The 20,129-nt window shown below is 40.4% G+C and overlaps 1 protein-coding gene across 2 annotated transcripts in view; it reads left to right on the top strand.

Annotated features, from left to right (window-relative positions):
* DPH6 (diphthamine biosynthesis 6) overlaps positions 1-20,129 on the top strand; it is a 202,402-nt gene that overhangs the window by 150,275 nt on the left and 31,998 nt on the right. For both annotated transcript variants that reach the window (XM_062205585.1, XM_062205583.1), the window contains one exon: positions 10,724-10,785. In XM_062205585.1, coding sequence (XP_062061569.1) covers positions 10,724-10,785 — 62 coding nt within the window. The remainder of the gene's footprint in view (positions 1-10,723; positions 10,786-20,129) is intronic.

Here is a 20,129-nt window from a genome sequence, read left to right as displayed (position 1 = left end):
CATTCCTTTGTGATCTGAGAAGCTGCATGGTATGATTCTAATTCTTTTGAATTTGCTGAGACTTGCTTTATGGCGTAGTATGTGGTCAATCCTAGAGAGGGTTCCATGTACTGCTGAGAAGAATGTAAAGTCCTTAGATGTAGGATGAAATGTTCTGTAGATATCTGTTAGATCCATTTGGGCTATAGTGTCATTTAAATCTACTGTCTCCTTGTTGATCTTCTGTCCTGTTGATCTGTCTATCTCTGAGAGTGGAGTATTGAAGTCCCCCAGTACTATTGTGTTGGGGTCTAAGTCTCCCTTTAAGTCCCTTAACAAGTCTTTTAAATAAGCTGGTGCCCTGTAATTAGGTGCATATACATTGATAACCGTTATATCTTCCTGTTGAATGGATCCCTTAATCATTATATAGTGCCCCTCTTTGTCTCTCCTAACAGTTTTTGTGGTAAAGTTTATGTTGTCCGATATTAAGATGGCTACGCCCGCTCTCTTTTCATTTCTGTTGGCGTGGTATATCTTTTTCCAGCCTTTCACTCTCAGCCTGTATGGATCATTGTTGGATAGATGGGTTTCTTGTAAGCAGCAAAAGGATGGGTTTTGTTCCTTAACCCAATCAGCCAATCGGTGTCTTTTAACTGGACAGTTCAAGCCATTAACATTCAATGTGACTATTGAGAAGGAGTAACTTTGCCCTGCCATTAGCCAAAGATACTTTCTAATATATGGTTTGAGATTCCTGTGATCTTTTGGTGTGAGGTTTCCTACCTTTACCTTCTTTCATATTGGTGACCGTGTTTCTGTATTTCTGTATGTAACACATCTTTAAGCATCTTTTGCAGGGCTGGACGAGTGGCGACAAATTCTTTCAATGTCTGTTTGCTGTGAAAGGTCTTTATTTCACCTTCATTCATAAATGAGAGCTTTGCAGGATATAATATTCTGGGCTGGCAGTTTTTCTCTCTTAGCACCTGGGCTATGTCTCGCCATTCTCTCCTAGCTTGTAGGGTTTCTGAAGAGAAGTCAGCTGTGAGTCTAATTGGAGATCCTCTGAGAGTAATCTGGCGTTTTTCTCTTGCACCTTTTAGGATCTTTTCTTTGTGTTTCACTGTGGTGAGTTTGATTACAACATGTCATGGTGAGGATCTCTTTTGGTCATGTTTATTAGGGGTTCTATGAGCTTCCTGTACTAAGATGCCTCTGTCCTTCTCCAAACCTGGGAAATTTTCTGCTAGTATCTCACTAAAAAGGCCTTCTAATCCTTTCTCCCTCTCCATGCCTTCAGGTACTCCTAGAACCCGAATGTTGGGTTTTTTAAGAGTATCCTGTAGATTCCTGACAGTATTTTTTAGATTTCTGATTTCTTCTTCTTTTCTTTGATTTGATTGTTTCCTTTCCTGTTCTCTGTCTTCTAAGTCTGATATTCTCTCTTCTGCTTCGCCCATTCTGTTTTTAAGACTCTCTAATGTGTTTGTCATTTGATCTATTGAATTCTTCATTTCATTATGATTTCTCGTCACTATCACCGTTTCTTGTTCCACTAGTTGTTTCATTTCATTTTGATTCCTCCTTAATATTTCATTTTCACGAGAGAGATTTTCTATCTTGTCCATTAAGGATTTCTGTAGTTCAAGAGTTTGTTTTTGAGAACTTCTTAATGTTCTTATCAATTTTTTGAGATCTGCTTCTTGCATTTCTTCAATCTCCTCATCTTCATAATCTTGAATTGGGGTGTCTTTTTCATTTGGGGGTGTCATAGTGTCTTCCTTGTTCTTGTTACCTCTGTTTTTGCGTTTGTTGTTTGGCATGTTGGAGATATTTGGTTTCTTCACTATGGTGTTTTTTCTTGTTACACTATGGCTCTATATTAAGTGGACTGTCTGCTTTCAGTGGTGCCTTAGAGGCTTGAGATGAGTGTGGACTGAGAGCTGTGTTTGGTTCCTCAGGGCTGAGGGTGTGTCAAAGATGACACTCCCAGGTTAGGTGTGGTAAATCTCTCTCTTTTTTGATTTAAAAGGGAAGTAATTCCGCACAGCTGAACGTAATTGGAGGTAGTTAGCAGGCAAATGATATACCCACAGGAGCCAGAGATCGGAAGCTCTTTCCCACGGACCACACAGGGAATCTCTGCTGCCCTCAGTGTGGGCTCCAATTCTCCTGCAATCTCCCACTGGGTTGCCAAGTTAGATGCTAATCTCCTGTTATTTCACCCCTCCCCCCAGAGTCAGGTTTTTCTGCTAGGCTCAGGGCTGGTGCAGACCTGAGGTCGCCCTGCTTATGACGTATGTCCAAAATGGTGCCTGCTCTGTCTTGCTCGCCTTTGAGAGGTGTGCGGAGAGAGAGAAACTTGTGTCCGTATCGGTCGCTTTTTTTAAACTTTTTTCCTCTCTCTCTTCTAGTTAGCCTGGTGAATTTTTCCCCACGAAGTTTCAAGCCTCGTTCCCTCTAGCCTCCTCTTTCCACTTGCCCGCTGGTGTCTCGGGCTATTGTGGTTCGGCTCACCTCGCGTTCCAGTGCTGGTGCGTTGAGTCTGCTGCTGGTGTCCCGAACTTGGGCTCCCACGCTCTCCACGCAGGTCCACTGTGAATCACTAGTTCCGAAAGAGTTTCCTATGCTGTTTCATCCCCTACTCTTCCTTGACCCTGCAGTATCTCCACTTATATTAACCTGTCTCTCTCTGCGGACTAATAGTGTGCTCCCTGCCTATTCCGCCATCTTGCCGCCCCCCAAAAAAAGTTCTTCATATCGCTAATCTTTTGTATATTTTGGTTTCAATTTTGTTTATTCTGTAATTTTGATTATTTCTTTTCCCCTGCTAATTTGGGGTTTGGTTTGTTGTTGTTTTTCGAGGTCCTTGAGATCCATTGATGGCTAATTTATTTAGTGCCTTTCCAATTTTCTCATGTAGGCACCAATTGCTATAAAATTCTCTCTTAACACTGCTTTTGCTGTTTCCAACAAGTTTTGAAATGATGTATTGTCATCTTCCTTCATTTCCAGAAATTTTTTTATTTCACTTTTAATTTCTTCTATGACCTACAGTTCATCCAGAGCTATGTTGTTCAGTCTCTGTGTGTTTGCATATGTTCTAGAGATTCTTAAGTTGTTGATTTCCAGCTTTATTCCATTGTGCTCAGAAAATCTGAACAATGTGATTTTAGTTATTTTGAATTTTCTGAGCTTGCTTTATGGCCTAGCATGTGGTCTATCCTAGACAAAGTTCCAGGCACTATTGAGAAGAATGTGCATTCTGCAACTGTGGTGTGAAGAGTTCTGTAGATAGCAGTTAGGTCCATTTGGTCCATGGTGCCGATTAGCTCTGTTATTTCTTTATTGATTTTCTGTCTACTTGATCTGTCCATTGGTGAAAGTGCAGTGTTGAAGTCCTCTGTTACTATTGTATTGGAGTCTGTGTCTCCCTTTAGATCCATTCACATTTCTTTCACATAGCCAGGCCCCCTGTAATTAGGTATAAATACATTTATTACAATTACATCTTACTGTTGAATTGTTCCCTTAAACATTACATAGTGCCCTTCTTTGTGGCTTTTAACAGTTTTTTGTATTAAAGTCTATTTTGTTTAATATTAACACCTGCCCTTTTTTGCTTTCTGTTAGAATGTAAAGTCTTTTTCTATCCTTTCACTTTCAGTCTGCATGTATCTTTGTTGGTGAGATATGTTTCTTGTAGGCAGCAAATAGATGGTTTTGTTTTTTAATCCATTCAGTCTTTCTGTATCTTTTAACTGGAAAGTTGAGGCTATTTACATTCAACATGACTATTGATAAGTAACAACTTTCCCTGCCATTTTTCCATAAATATTTCTGTTGTTTACTATGAATTTTTGGTGCCTTTACTGGTGGATTTTCTGCCTTTACATTCTTTTGTAATGATAGCCATCTTTCTGTGTTTCTGTGTATAGCACATCTTTATGCATCTTTTGTAAAACTGGACATGTGGTGACAAATTCTTTAAATTTATGTTTGCTGTGGAAATTATTTCACCTTCATAAATGAGAGCTTTGTAGGGTTCAGTATTCTGGACTGGCAGTTTTTTCTCTTAAGACTTGGACTACATCTCACCATTCTCTCCTAGCCTATAGGGTTTCTGATGAGAAGTCAGCTGTGGGTCTAATTGGAGATCCTCTGGAAGTAATCTGGCATTTCTCTTGTGCATATTTTAGAATCTTTTTTTATGTTTTACTGTGAAGACTTTGACTACAACGTATCATGGTGAAGATCTATTCTGGTCATGTCTATTAGGAGTTCTATGTGCTTGCTGTATTTTGACATCCCTTTCTTTCTCCAAAGTAAGGAAGTTTTCTGTAATCATTTCACTAAATAGGCCTTCTAGTCCATTCTCTCTTTCCATACCTTCAGGAACTCCTAAGACCCATATGTTGGGTTATTTAGTAGTATCCCATAAATCTCCAACACTGTTTTTAAGTTTAAATTTCTCCCTTTTTTTCCAGTCTGATATGAAGATTTCCAAAGATTTGTCTTCCAGCTCAGATGTTCTTTCTTCTGCCTTTCCAAGTATGCTATTAAGGCTTTCCACCACTTTTTTTTTATTTCCTCTATTGGTTCTTCATTTCTAATATTTCATTTTGATTTCTCTTTAAAACCTAAATTTTGAAGGCTGGCGCTGTGGCTCACTTGCTCAATCCTCCGCCTGCTCTGCCGGCATCCCATATGGGCTCTGGGTTCTAGTTCCAGTTGCTCTTCTTCTAGTCCAGCTCTCTGCTGTGGCCCAGGAGGGCAGTTCAGGATGGCCCAGGTGTTTGGGCCCCTGCGCCCGCATGGGAGACCAGGAAGAAGCACCTGGCTCCTGGCTTCAGATCAGCGCAGCGCCAGCCGTAGCCACCATTTGGGGAGTCAACCAACAGAAGGAAGACCTTTCTCTCTGTCTCTCTCTTTCACAGTCTATAACTCTACCTGTCAAATAAATTTAAAAAAAAAAAAAGAAAAGAAAAAAATCTAAATTTCATGGGAAAAATTTTCATTTATATTACATTGTTTTCTTTAGTTCATGGATTTGCTTCTGATTGCTTTGAGTAATCCTATGATTAATTTTTTGAATTCCATTTCTGGTATTTCATCAATCTCTTCATCTTCACATTCTAATACTTAAATATTGTTGTGTTCCTTTCTGGGGGGAGGTGTCATGTTGTCTTCCTTATTCTTGTTTCTTAAATTTTTTTAAAAAATTTCATTTATTTTTAGGCATTTGTGAAGTTAATTTGTTGTGTTTTTTCCTCTGGTGGCTTTTATTTTTAAGGTATGCCTCTGTGGCTTAGAGGGACATCTGCCTTTCAGTGAATACCTATAAGTGTGTGATGGGTTTGGGCAGGGAGCTCTGGTCAGTGATCCAGTAGGGCAAATATCCAGGGTAACATCTAAGTTGGGTGTGGTAGATCTCCTCTGGTTTACAGAAGGGGAATGGTCATCTCTATTGGTATGATCACCTCATTACCTCCTCTCCTCCAAGCTGAGAAATCCCCAGGTGTTAGCTCCCCATGTGTTCAGTACTCATCGGTACCACTGCATGAACCACACAAATGATCTGCACAGTCCTCACTGTGAGCACAGTTCCCACTACAGTGACCTACCTAGGAAACCAACCAGCTCCAAGTATAATTGGCCAGAGACCCAGTTACACCCTGCACTGTTGCAGGGTCTTAGTCCACCCGTACAGGATGGACTGGGTCCAAGGAAAGGTAAGTGCACCGCTCGCCCATTCCCCAGCCTCCCGATCCCGGAGACAATCAGACGCAGCGGGGAGCCAAGTCTAGTAGCAAGGACTCATTTACCTTTTGCATAATAGTACCTTTTATAGCACAAAACTGCAGAGTCATTGGGGCAGGGCTAAGGACCAACCAATCACTTAAAAAATCACCTTATGGGGGGATTTCTATAGGACTAGCCCTATGTCTATACACTTGTTACTAGTTTTGTTACCTCCCCTTATGTTGCGCAGCCAATTAGTTTTAGTGGTAAACAACTTTGGATTCTGCCCATCTTACTTCCTCTGGGCGCCATCTTACTTGGCTCCGCGCGGCTCCATTCCGCACGGCTCGGGCAGGGGCACCCGGGGGCAGCTGCGCATGCGGAGCCCCCCGGGCCGGGCCTGGCCTGGCCTGGCCGCGCCATGGCTGTGCTCATGCCCCACACACTGTCTCATGTAACCACCAAGTCTCCATGGTGTCAGCACACAAGGTTCCTACAGTTGCTGGGTGCAGCGCTTTCACTCTCCCCTGCCAGCCTGTTGAGTCAACAGAGAGGGCGATGTTCCCCGAGTCAGCTCTGCTTACATATCTTGACCATGGGAGGCTGGGGGCACCCTCAGTCACACATGGTTGCTCATCCACCTACCAGACAGTGGAGACAGCAGATTTTGCCCTCCCCTAGAATATCTGGATCACACGCATACACAAGAGCCACTGGCTGAATGTTGCTCTCTCTCCCACCACTGCCATTAGTACTGCCAAGAAGGTGTCCTGTCTCAGCCAGTTGCTATATTCACGCACAAAAGCTTCTGAAGCTCTCCCTCCTGCTGTATCACCATGTTTTGCTGCAGTCCAGTCTCACCTGTCACCAAGGTGCCCTGCCTCTTGCATTTTTGTGTAGTGTTCGTGTTCTTGCTCATACTGTGTATCCACACCCTCCACTCAAGTCCACAAAGTTCTTCTTCCTCTTGTAAGACTATTTTTTAGGCCCACATAAGAATCACTGCAAAATTAACAAAATACAGAGATTTTCCACATGTCCCTCACCCAAGATAATGTAGCTTCCTTTATTATCATCATCCCCTGCCATAGTAGTATATTTGTTACAATTAATGAACCTATATGGACACATCATTATCACCTAAAATTCATGGTTTACATTAAGGTTCACTCTTGCTATTGTACATCCTATGGCTTTAGTTAAATGCATAATAACATGTATCCATCATTGTAGCATGATACAGAGTATTTTTACTGAATACCAAAAGCAATTTACAGATTCAGTGCAATCCCAATCAAAATCCTTTGTGCTCTTCCTTTCTAAGCCTTCTTCCCCTTCCCCACCCTAACATCAGTAAGTGATTTTTTTTATTCTATCCATAGCTTTGCCTTTTCAAAAATGTTATCTATATGAAATCCTACAGTATGTAGCCTTTGCAGATTGAAGCTTTTCACTTAGTAATATGCCTCTTTTAATGGCTTACCAGCTCATTTCTTTTTAGTCCTGCATAATATTCGATTACTTGCATGTATGATATTTTATTAATTCATTTACTGAATGAAAACTTGCTTCCAAGTTTTATCAATTATTAATAAAGTTGTAACAAACCTCCATCTGTGGGATTTTGCATGGATTTGAGTTTTTAACACATTTGGATAAACATCAAGGGGAAAAATTCCTGCATGATACATTAAGAGTACATTCAGTTTAGTGAAAAAAAAAAAAAAGCTTTCAAACTATCTTACAAAGTGGCTGTACCATTTTGCATACCTGTCAGAAATGGTATTGCTCAACAGCTTTCCATTTGTGTTGCCAGTGTACCAGATCTTGGCCTTCAAATAGATTGTAGTAGCATCCCATTATTTTAATTTGCATTTCTCTGATGACATAAGACATAGAACATCTTTTCATATGCTTATTTGCCATATCTATATCTTCTTGGTGAGGTACCTATTAAGATATTTGGCCTAGTTTTTTTGTTCATGTAAACATGAACCATATATATATATATATATATATATATATATATATATATATATAAATGTCTTTATCCAGTCATCATTCGATCAACATTTCAGTTGATTCCTATTGAGCTACTTTGAATTGAGCTGCTGTAAACACTGGGATACAGATAACTCTTTCATATGCTATTTTTGTTTTCTTTGGTTGAATTCCCAGGCATGTAATGGCTGGGTCCTATGGTAGATCTGTTTTCAGATTTCTGAGGTATCTCCTTATTTTCTTCCTACCAACAGTGTATTACAGTGTCTTTTTCTCTACATCTTCCCCAGCAATTGTTATATTTGGATTTTTGAATGATAGCCATTCTAACTGGTGTAAGCAGAAACCTAGTTGTGGTTTTTATTTGTACTTCCCTGATGGCTGGTGATCCTGACCATTTTTTCATGTGTCTGTTGGCCATTTGTATTTCCTCCATTGGAAAAAAATACCTATTCATCTCCTTAGCCCATTTCTTAACTTTATTGTTTGCTTTTTTATTATTGAAATTCTTGGATTCCTTATATATTCTGGATATTAATCCTTTAGCAGATGTATAGTTTGTAAATATTTTCTCCCATTCTGTCATTTGCCTCTTTACTTTGCTGACTGTTTCCTTTGCTATGCAGAAACTTCTTAGTTTGATGTAATCCCATTTTTCTATTTTTGCCTTTATTTCCTGTGCTTCTGGGGTCTTATCCAAGACATCTTTACCTATGTCAATGCCTTGCAGTGTTTCCCCTGTTTTCCTCTGATAATTTGGTGGTTTCAAGTCTTAGATTTAGATCCTGATCCATTGTTGTTGAGGTGGATTCATTCTGAGAGAAGCGCAGTCAGAACAAGAGGTACGGAGTCACCATACAGACACCGGGAGTCAGGTGAAGCGAGCTAGAGGAAAGCAGCTCGCAGACTCGTTTATTTCAGTTGGTACATCAGCTTATATAGCCAAGACAGCCAATCCAGTCAAGGGGTGATTTATGCCCTAACCAATCACAGCCCGTTGCCAGGTAGGCTTCTCTGCCAGGTGGGTTCTGAAGCCATTCCTGAGTAACTAACGCTTGCTTGCCTGCGACCATCTTGGCACGGTCTTCTCATTCCACCACATTTCCCCCTTCCCAATTATTTTTGAGCAGCAGGAAGCATGATCCTTGGTCCTTGGAGTTGATTTTTGTGTAGTGTGTAAGGGGTCTTGTTTCATACTTCTGCATTCAGATATCCAATTTTTCCAACACCATTTGTTGAAGAGACTGCCCTTTCTCCAGGGAGTATTTTTTAGCTCATTTGTCAAAGGTTAGTTGTAGATGTGTGGATTAATTTCTAGGGTCTCTAGGGTATCCCATTGGTCTGTGTGTCTACTCCTGTGCCATAATAGGCTGTTTTGATTATAACTACACTGTAATATACCTTGAAATCAGGTATTTTGATGCCTCCAGATTTATTTTAGGATTGCTTTAGCTATTTAAGGTCTCTTGTGATTCTATATGAATTTTAGGATCATTTTTTCCAGACCTGAGAAGAACGTTTTTGGTATTTTAATTGGGGATTTTATCTAAGTTAATTCTCAGTAAATAAAAAACACTTAATATTTACCTGACTTTCCTTTTCTTATTCTGATATGTGGTTGCAAGAAATGTTCCCCTAAAGGCATCCAACTGGAAATAAAACTATTAATTAGGCCGGCACCGTGGCTTAACAGGCTAATCCTCTGCCTTGAGGCGCCTGCACACCAGGTTCTAGTCCCGGTTGGGGCACCAGATTCTATCCCGGTTGCCCCTCTTCCAGGCCAGCTCTCTGCTATAGCCCAGGAAGGCAGTGGAGGATGGCCCAAGTGTTTGGGCCCTGCACCCACAAGGGAGACCAGGAGAAGCGCCTGGCTCCTGGCTTCAGATCAGCACGATGCGCCGGCCGCAGCGGCCATTGGAGGGTGAACCAACGGCAAAAAGGAAGACCTTTCTCTCTCTCTCTCTCTCTCTCTCACTATCCACTCTGCCTGTAAAACAAAACAAAACAAAACAAAACAAAACACTATTAATTAGTTTGTATAATAAATAAATATAATTTATATAAATTAAGCAAATATATGTATATATGAATATAAATATCTAAAATGAATTTGTTCATTTCTGAGCCAAGTTATGACCTGTAACTTTCTTTATCTTCTTGGCTGGTTATCCTTGGTAAGATCTTCCATGTGCTGGTTCATTCCCCAAATGGCTGTACCCACCAGGGATAGGCCAGATGAAAGCCAGGAGCAGGAGCTTCTTCTGGGTCTCCCACATGGGTACAGAGGCCTAAGCACTTGGGCCATCCTCCACTGCTTTTCCCAGGTGCATTAGCAAGGAGCTGGAAAGGAAGTAAACTACCTAGGACTTGAACCAGCACCCATATGGGATGCCAGCACTGAAGGCAGTGGCTTTACCTGCTATGCCACAAAGCTGGCCCCATTTCTTTTACTTGGAAAACTTATCTTTGAACAAATGAAATGTCATTTAATCTGATAATCCAGTTATTTATGTCCATTCACTACTATTAAGTGAATTAATTATATAGGCACAACAGTCATCCACTCTATTTTCTATTCTTATTCTCTAAATAAGGTGCTTCAAGTTTAAATAAAATAAGGATAAGTTAGACCATTCACCCTATTTTCCATGAGAAAAATAAAACATAGTAATTAAAATAACAATGATTTTAATTTTATATCTTTGAAATGATACTTTTTTTTCATCCTAATTACAGTTATCAAAAAGAAGAAAGGAAGTGAAATGATACAGTAGGTTGTTGATACAGTGCAAATTAAATTAATTGAAACTTCTTTTTTAGGAGCAAGGAAAATAGTTACCCAAGAATAATAATAAAATAAATACTAAGAAAGTACATTTTACTTTAGGGTCAAAGCAATTTAAAGTATAGAAACTGGTTTCCTGTGCAAAGAGGAGTAAAGGGAAGGGAAATGTGTCTTTAAGCTAGTTATCTTAAAAACTTTAACCTTTTTCAACAGGATTAGATCCAGATAAGCATCTTGGGAAAACCTTAGATCAAATGGAACCTATTCTCTTAGAGGTAAGAATTTATATTTTTCAAAATATAATCATCTAAAGAGGGAAAAAGTACTGTGATATAATGATAATAAAATCAAATTTATTTTAGAAAAATGCAGATACATACATTAAATGTTTTATGAAGAAATTAAACTTATGATGGATATGAAATATGCTTAAAATTATGAAAATTATTAGCAGCATGTTGACCCAAATAGAGGATTATATTATACCTAAAAGGAAATTGCTCTGTCAGAAACTTGACTTCATTAAAATGAACATTTTTGAGTAAAAAGTACTCTACTCCTAATGAACGGTCTCTGTGATCACATGCTTTGCCATAAGAAACAGGAATAAAAGCTTCCTATAGAGACTGTGTTATCTAATCTGTCTTTGGCCAATTATGAAATTATTCTACAAACTAGAAATTGTCAAAAGAGTTCGAATTAACCTGTTTCACCCTTATCATTGTCAAATCGTTAATATGCCCCACACATTCAAGGAAGATTCCGTTTTCATTTACTGTTTTCTTCTTTTTTAAAGATTTATTTATTTATTTATTTATTTAAAAGACAGAGTTACAGAGAGGCAGAGAGAGAGAGAGACAGAGAATGGGTGTGTGTTAGTAGGCATGTATACAATATTACATACTGCGCATCTCCATCAGAGCTCTTGGGTGATGGGTGCACTGTCAATGAGCAGTAACATCTTGAAAGGAATCTTTTTTTTTCTGAGCAGTAGGTGTCAATAGTGGGCTTAAGATACTCAGTGAACCATGTTGTAAATAGATGTGCTGTCATTGAGGCCTTGTTCCATTTGTAGAAAACAGGCAATGTAGCTTTAGTGAAATTCTTAGGGCCTCTAGCATTTCCAAAAAAATAAGCATTTAAATTTACCAGCTGCATCCTTTTTTTTTTTTTTTTGACAGGCAGAGTGGACAGTGAGAGAGAGAGAGACAGAGAGAAAGGTCTTCCTTTGCCGTTGGTTTACCCTCCAATGGTTGCCGCGGCCGGCACACTGCACTGATCTGAAAGCAAGAGCCAGGTGCTTCTCCTGGTCTCCCATGGGTTGCAGGGCCCAAGCACTTGGGCCATCCTCCACTGCACTCCCGGGCCACAGTAGAGAGCTGGCCTGGAAGAGGGGCAACCGGGACAGAATCCGGCGCCCAGACCGGGACTAGAACCTGGTGTGCTGGCACCGTGAGGCAGAGGATTAGCTAGTGAGCCATGGCGCCTGCTGCACTGACCCTTAATAAGACAATCAGCCCACCCTAGGAAGCTTTGAAGCATGCCATTGACTTATACTCTCTAGCTATCAAAGTCCTAAATAATGCCTTTCATTTGCAGTTGCTTTGTCTACATTGAAAGTATGTTGTTTAGTGTAGACACCTTCATAAATTAGATCTGCTGTATAACTTGCTGCAGCTTCTTAATCAGTATTTGCTGCTTTACCTTGCACTCTTATGCAGGTGACTTTTTTCCTTAAATCTCATGAACCAAACTTATCTAAGATAGCTTCAAATCTTTTTCCTGTATCTTCTTTATTGCCTCACCTTTCATAAAACTGAAAAGAATTAGAGCCTTCTTCTAAATTAGGCTTTGGCTTGAGAGAATGTTATAACTGGTTTGATCTTCTACCCACCCCACTAAAACTTTGCCCAGATCAGCAATAAGGCTTTTTCACTTTCTTAACATCGATGAGTTCACTGAAATAGCATGTTTAATTTCCTTCAATAACTTTTTCTTTGCATTTATAACTTGACTGTTTTACACAAGAGACCTAGCTTTTAGACTGTCTTTTGAAATGCTCTCTTTACCAAGCTTAATCATTTCTAACTTTTGATTTAAAGTGAGAGGTATGCTATTCTTCATTTCACTTAAGCATTTAGAGGCTATTGAACGATTGATAATTGGCCGTATTTCAACAGCGTTGTATCTCAGGAAATAGAGAAACCAGACAAGATGGAGAAAGAAAAATGTCAGTCAGTAGAGCAGTCAGATCACTTACCACACTAATCAGTTAAGTTTGCTATTTTACATGGTCACAGTTTATGACCCCCAAAAACAATTAAAATGATGATATTTAAACAGTACTGATCAAAGATCACTGTAACAGATATAATATTAAAGAAATAGCTTCAAATATTACTCAAATTACCAGTATGCAATATAGAGACACAAAGTATCTGTTGGAAAAAATTAACAAATTTGCTTGACACAATATTGCCACAGACCTTCACTTGTTAAAAACATAGTAACCGGGCAAATGCTGTGACTTAGCTGGTAAAACCACCTCCTGCAGTGCTGGCATCCCATATGAGTGCTGTGTCAAGTCCCAGCTGCTCTACTTCCAATCCAGCTCTCTGCTATAGCGTGGGAAACCAGTAGAAGATGGTCCAAGTCCTTGGGCCCCTACACCCACGTAAGCGACCTGGAAGAAGCTCCTGGCTCCTGGCTTCGGATCAGCCCAGCTCCAGCCATTGCAGTCATTTGGGTAGTGGACCAGTGAATGGAACACATCTCTCTCTTTCTCTCTTTGTCTCTCTCTCTCTCTGTGTGTGTGTGTTTGTGTGTGTGTGTCTGCCTCTCTGTAACTCTGCCTTTCAAATAATGAATAAATAAATCTTAAAAAAAAAAAAAACAGAAAAGCAAAGCACAGTAACTGTGAAGCACCATAAACTGAAGTAGAGATGATATGCTTGTGCATCATCTTCTGGGTCCTTAATACCACTGGCACATCTCAGGCCATGTCTTTCTAAATTTCTCTGAAAGAGTGTATGCCTTCTTAAAATTGTCGTCCTTTGACTTCTGTAATGTTCCTCATTCCTAAAACTTCTGTTCTTGGATTCCTTTGTGAGGAGCTCCATAAATATTCTTCTCCTTGTATGTGTGATTCTATTCATATAGTCTTGCTCCTGACGAGCAGTTTCACTGGTAGAACATTTGGTTTATTCCTCAGTCACCCTCCTCCTTGCTCTAGTTGTGTATTTGGCTGCCAGCCAGTACCTCTACCTCCTAAGTGTCTCTAAGCACCTCCACCTCAGTTGTGCAGAACTGAACATTTGTTTCCTCATGTTCCTCTGTCATTTTTATGTTTCCTGACAGTAATTCAACCCAAAAAGTATTATATGTCTTTATATATTTCTTTGTTCATAAATAAGGACCCAAGTCCTTTTAATTCTTCTTTCTTGGTGTTGTATGATCTGCTGCTCTTTATCCTAATTATGACCACATCAGTGTCTTCCAGATTACTGAAGCAGTCTTTCAGCTCAAGTGTATCTCTTCTGTATTTCCCCTTGTCAATCTATTGTTTACAGTACCATCATAAAACTATATAAGAAGTGTAAAGGTGTTTGTATCGTACTTTCCTTATACTCTTCAACTCCTTACCCAGAAACTATCTCTCCTTCACTAAACATGAAGCCCATGAGATAAAGTCTACTACTTCTGTCCTGTGCTTTATCAATTTTGAACTGATGATGGTTTTTCTAAAGTAGCCCCTCATATTACTGTGGTCTGCTCCTCTTTTCTGCATACACTATCCCTCCTTCTCTCAGCTAAATCCAATTTGTCCTGAAAGTATAAACAGTTCACTACATGAGGTTTTCTTGCTTACGTAAATCTTTGAACTGCCATTTTCCTCTTTTCTTCATGGTGGGTAGCACTTCTTATGCTATATTTATTTTATTCTTAAATAATGTTCATTATAAAATTAAGGCATGAACTGTGTAAAAATTAAATTGAAGAACTATAATATAATGAAAAACCTTCCAGAAACACCAGGGCTCCAGTTTTCTGTCCTTTCTCAGAGCAATCACTATTTTCTTTTCTAATGTACCCCTTCAGAAACATCTTGGCATATGGAAATGCATGCAAATGTGTTTCCCAATTTTTACCTAAATTGGCACATAGTATAATTTTCCATCTTCCATTTTAGCATGCACAAATCCATGTCATTTGTTTCTACAGCATCATTGTGTTACATTAGACAGATATGCTTTAATCCTTTATAGATTTCTTCTATGGCTTTTGCTATTGTTAATAATGCTTGAACATTAGTGCCCATATGTTTGGGGACCCTGTATAAGCTTATTTCTAGGGTGAAATCCTGGGAGTGGAAATGCCAGGTGAGAGGATATGTGTGTTTTAATTTCTAATAGATATTTGAAGATAGTCATTTTCAGCTATGGTGCAGTAACTTGCATCAGACCAACTCTCCTGCAAACTGGAAAAGTTGTATGAAATTGAAACAAAAATAATGGGCACTAGTGTTGTGGTGCAGTAGTTTAAGCCACCATTTGCAATGCCAGCATACAATATGGATGCCAGTTTGAATTCTGGCTATTCCACTTCCAGTGCAATTCCATGCTAATGCACCTCGTAAGAGACCAGGATGGAGTTCCAGGCACTGAGCTTTGGCCTGGCCCAGCCCTAGCCATAGTAGCCATGTGGGGAATGAGCTAGCAGATGGAAAATTTCTCTCTCTTTCTCTGTCTCTCCCTCTCTTTATAACTGTTTCAAATAAATAAGTAATCAGCAACAACAACAAAAAAATAATGTTTAGGGGCTGGTGCTGTGCCATATGGGCACTGGTTCAAGACCCAGCTGCTCTACTTCCAATCCAGCTCTCTGCTATGACCTGAACAAGCAGTAGAAGATGGCCTAAACACTTGGGCCCCTGTACTGTGTAGGAGATCCCGAGGAAGCTCCAGGCTCCTGGCTTCAGATTGGTGCAGCTCTGACCATTGCAGCCATTTGGGGAGTAAACCAGCAGATTGAAGATCTCTCTCTAATGGCTTTTTTAAAAGATTTATTATATTTATGTAAAATGCAGAGTTACGGGGAGAAACAGAGAGATTCTGTCCACAGGTTCATTGCCAAAATGACCACAAGAGCCAGGACTGGGCCAGACTAACACCAGGAGCCAGAAGGTTCATCCAGGTCTCCTATGTGGGTGCAGCAGCCCAAGCACTTGGGCCATATTCTGTTGTTGCCCAGGTGCATTAGCAGGGAGCTGGATCAGAAGTGGACCAGCCATGACTCAAACTGGGCCCATGTGGGATGCCAGCATCACAGTCAATGTCTTAACCCACTACACCATAACACTGGCACCTAATGGTAAGGAATAGGGAGGCTTTGGGATACTAGTCAAGACCCCCACATCCTATATTGGAGTAACTGTGTTCAGTCCTCAGATGTAGCTCCTGATTCCAGATTTCTTTTTTTTTTTTTTTTTGACAGGCAGAGTGGACAGTGAGAGAGAGACAGAGAGAAAGGTCTTCCTTTTGCCGTTGGTTCACCCTCCAATGGCCGCCGCGGTAGCGTGCTGCGGCCGGCGCACCGCGCTGTTCCGATGGCAGGAGCCAGGTGCTTCTCCTGGTCTCCCATGGGGTGCAGGGCCCAAGCACTTGGGCCATCCTCCACTGCACTCCCTGGCCACAGCAGAGAGCTGGCCTGGAAGAGGGGCAACCGGGACAGGATCGGTGCCCCGACCGGGACTAGAACCCGGTGTGCCGGCGCCGCAAGGCGGAGGATTAGCCTGTTGAGCCACGGTGCCGGCCCCAGATTTCTGATAGTACAGACTTTGAGAAGCAGCTGTGATGACTCAGTGCTTGGGTCCATATCACCCACATGGGAGACCTCAATGAAGTTCTAGGCTTCTGGCTTTGCTTGATCCAATCCTGGCTGTTCTGGTCATTTGCAGAGTGAACCAGCTGATGGAAACTCTCGTTGTCCTTCCCCCAATAAAAATGTTAAATTATAATGTGGATTAAAATATACTCTAAAAAAGGTGGGGCAGAGGGGAATGTATGTACCATAGAATTTCTAAGTGGGAAAAAAATGAGAGAATTTGGAGTAACTTCAGAGATAAATTAACCACATTAATGGACTTGAAGGATAGATGGGATTTTTAATCATTGTATTGTTACAGGTGGTAGAATGGTATTTCTAATCCAAAAATCCAAATTGAAAAATACTCCAAAATCTGAAACTTTTTGACTACTAGTATAACACCACAGGTGGAAAATTCCACACCTGACAAAATGTGGTAGCTCAAAGTCAGATACACTAGAAATTTGATATAAATTTACCTTCAATCAAATTAGATAAGGTAAATATGAAACATAAATGAATTTTGTACTATCCTCAAGATAATCATGTAACTCTACATACTCTTTTTTATTTATCTACATATTCTAAATTCTGAAAAACTCCAAAATCTGCATCACTTCTGGTCCCAAAAATTTCAGATATGAGATACTCAGTCTTTACCAACACATTATGTATGAGAGACAGAGTATTTTCATAGGTTCATCTCATTTACTCAAGAGTATATTTTGAATACTGAGAGATGAAGCTGAAAAAGAAGGTTGGAGCCAGATAGTGAGAAATTTAGGGTGCTAAAGTATTTATCTCAATAATCAGAAATAACTGAAGATTTTAAAGGAAGAGAGTAAATTTTTTTTTAAATTAAACTTTTATTTAATGAATATAAATTTCCAAAGTACAGCTTATGGGTTACAATGGCTTCCCCCTCCCAAAACTTCCCTCCCACCCGCAACCCTCCCCTTTCCCGCTCCCTCTCCCCTTCCAATCACATCATGATTCATTTTCAATTCTCTTTATATACAGAAGATCAGTTTAGTATATATTAGGTAACGATTTCAACAGTTTGCCGCCATATAGCAACACATAGTGAAAAAAAAAAATACTGTTGGAGTACTAGTTATAGCATTAAATAAGAGTGTACAGCACATTAAAGACAGAGATCCTACATAATAATTTTTTAAAAAAAATTAATTAATTTTCTATGCCATTTCCAATTTAACACCAGGGTTTGTTTTTGTTTTTTTTTTTTTTCATTTCCAATTATCTTTACATACAGAAGATCGATTCAGTATATAATTAGTAAAGATCACATCAGTTTGTACCCACGCAGAAACACAAATTTTTTAAAGGTGTGCTCTAAGTAGTTTAACTGTTGTTGTGTTTTTTGTTTTTTTTTTTTTTGGGGACAGGCAGAGTGGACAGTGAGAGAGACAGAGAGAAACAGAGAGAAAGGTCTTCCTTTTGCCATTGGTTCACCCTCCAATGGCCGCTGTGGCTGGTGTGCTGCAGGGCCCAAGCACTTGGGCCATCCTCCTCTGCACTCCCGGGCCACAGCAGAGAGCTGGCCTGGAGGACAGGCAACCGGGACAGAATCCGGCGCCCCGACTGGGACTAGAATCTGGTGTGCCAGCTCCGCAAGGTGGAGGATTAACCTGTTGAGCCACAGCGCCAGCTAGTTTAACTGTTAGTGATACCTGTTGAATGTTGTGTTTTGATAGAATAGGTTAACAATCCTCCATTACTAGTGGCTATTTCAATAGATGACCCTTACATTTCTCTAAATGCATAATGTAAATGAGCTCTTAGTTGCCAATGTCACATGGTACTGAATTGAATGATGTGCATGTGTAGGTAATTCATAAGTCAAATACTTGGCATTTTACATGGAATATAGAGTGTAGCAAGTTAGACTGGGGAACCCCTTATTACTTGGGTTAGGTAAAACCAAACTGGTACTTAATATAAATGCAACTGAGAGTTTAAAAATGGAAGATGGACACATGACCTGGAGTAGCTATTGGAAGGGTTACTATGTGTACTGATTTGAAGGATTCGGGAAATTTACATGGGTGGTAACAACAAAGTGAATCAATTTTAATAAAAATTCCTTGTTGAGAAGACATTCAGGGACAAGGATATTGGCCTAAATGAAACTAAGAGCTGATATTGGTAGAATAGTAAGAAACAGGTGATGTGGGGATGAAATGCCTTGAGAGACAGACCAGGCGCACTGGAGTAAGAAACAATAAGATTTAGAAGACTCTTCAGCAAATATTCATATTATTAAAAGAAAACTCAGAAAATTTAGTCTAATAGCAGCATTCATGGATTAGTAGTAGAAGAAACTGGAAATGAAAAGAAGCCTAAGAGGGTTATAATAAATGAGTATAAGAGCTTGAAGTCTGTTACCACTGACAGTAGGGATTGAGAGAGAGAATAAAACTGAAAGATTTTGGCCGGTGCCGTGGCTCAACAGGCTAATCCTCCGCCTTGCGGCACCGGCACACCGGGTTCTAGTCCCGGTCGGGGCACCGATCCTGTCCCGGTTGCCCCTCTTCCAGGCCAGCTCTCTGCTGTGGCCAGGGAGTGCAGTGGAGGATGGCCCAAGTGTTTGGGCTCTGCACCCCATGGGAGACCAGGATAAGCACCTGGCTCCTGTCATCGGAACAGCGCGGTGCGCCGGCCGCAGCGCGCTACCGCGGCAGCCATTAGAGGGTGAACCAACGGCAAAGGAAGACCTTTCTCTCTGTCTCTCTCTCTCTCTCACTGTCCACTCTGCCTGTCAAAAAAAAAAAAAAAACTGAAAGATTTTGATGGAAGAATGAAAAAGAAATTGGCACCAAATTGCTCAAAGTTGGAAAAGGAACAAGGGCAATGATTCATACTTAATGATTGGAGGCACTCATTTCTGAAAAGGTAAACAGGGTTGAAAAAGTACATGATAAATTTGAATTAAACATACTGAAATTTTTTAAAGATTTATTCATATTTATTTGAAAGAGTGACAGAGAGGGAGAGGCAAAGAAAGAGATCTTCCATCCACTGGTTCACTTCCCCAAATGGCTGCAATGGCCACAGCTTGGCCAGACCAAAGCCAGGAGCATGGAATGCCATCCAAGTCTCCCATGTGGGTGACAGGGCCCAAGTACTTGGGCCATCTTCCACTGCCTTTCCAGGCAGATTAGTTCATCCAGCACTTGAACTGGCACTCTAATATGATTCCAGTATGTCGTAGGTGATGACTTAACCTTCTGTGCCATAGCATGGTCCCTAAACATACTGAATTTATGATTGAATGTATAAACCAAGGGCATATATTTTTAAACTATGAGATGAGTCTACAATTGAGATGTTCAGAATAAAGACTGAGGTTTGCTCTTTATCAGCATACTGTAGAATTTCAGGACACAACTTTATATTTTAAAAAAATATTTATTTATATGAGAGGCAGAGTTACAGAGGGTGGGGGGAGAGATGGAGGTCTTCCATCTGCTGGTTCACTCCCCAAATGGCCACAGCAGCTGAGGCTGGGCCAAGCCAGAGCCAGGAGCCAGGAGCTTTATCTGAATCTCCCACATAGATGCAGGGGCCCAACAAGCACTTGGACTGTTTTCCGCTGCTTTTCCAGGTGCATTAGCAGGAAGCTGGATAGGAAGTGAAACAGCCAGGTCTCAACTGGGATCCATGTGTGATGCCAGTGTTGCAGGCAGCAGCTTAACCTGTTATATCACAATGCCGGCCCCAACACACAACTTTA

This window comes from Lepus europaeus, chromosome 11 (genome assembly GCF_033115175.1).
Source record: "Lepus europaeus isolate LE1 chromosome 11, mLepTim1.pri, whole genome shotgun sequence".
NCBI classification, from domain to species: Eukaryota; Metazoa; Chordata; class Mammalia; order Lagomorpha; family Leporidae; genus Lepus; species Lepus europaeus.
The sequence above is the reverse complement of the archived record's forward strand: the minus strand, read 5'-3'. Positions and strand labels throughout refer to the sequence as shown.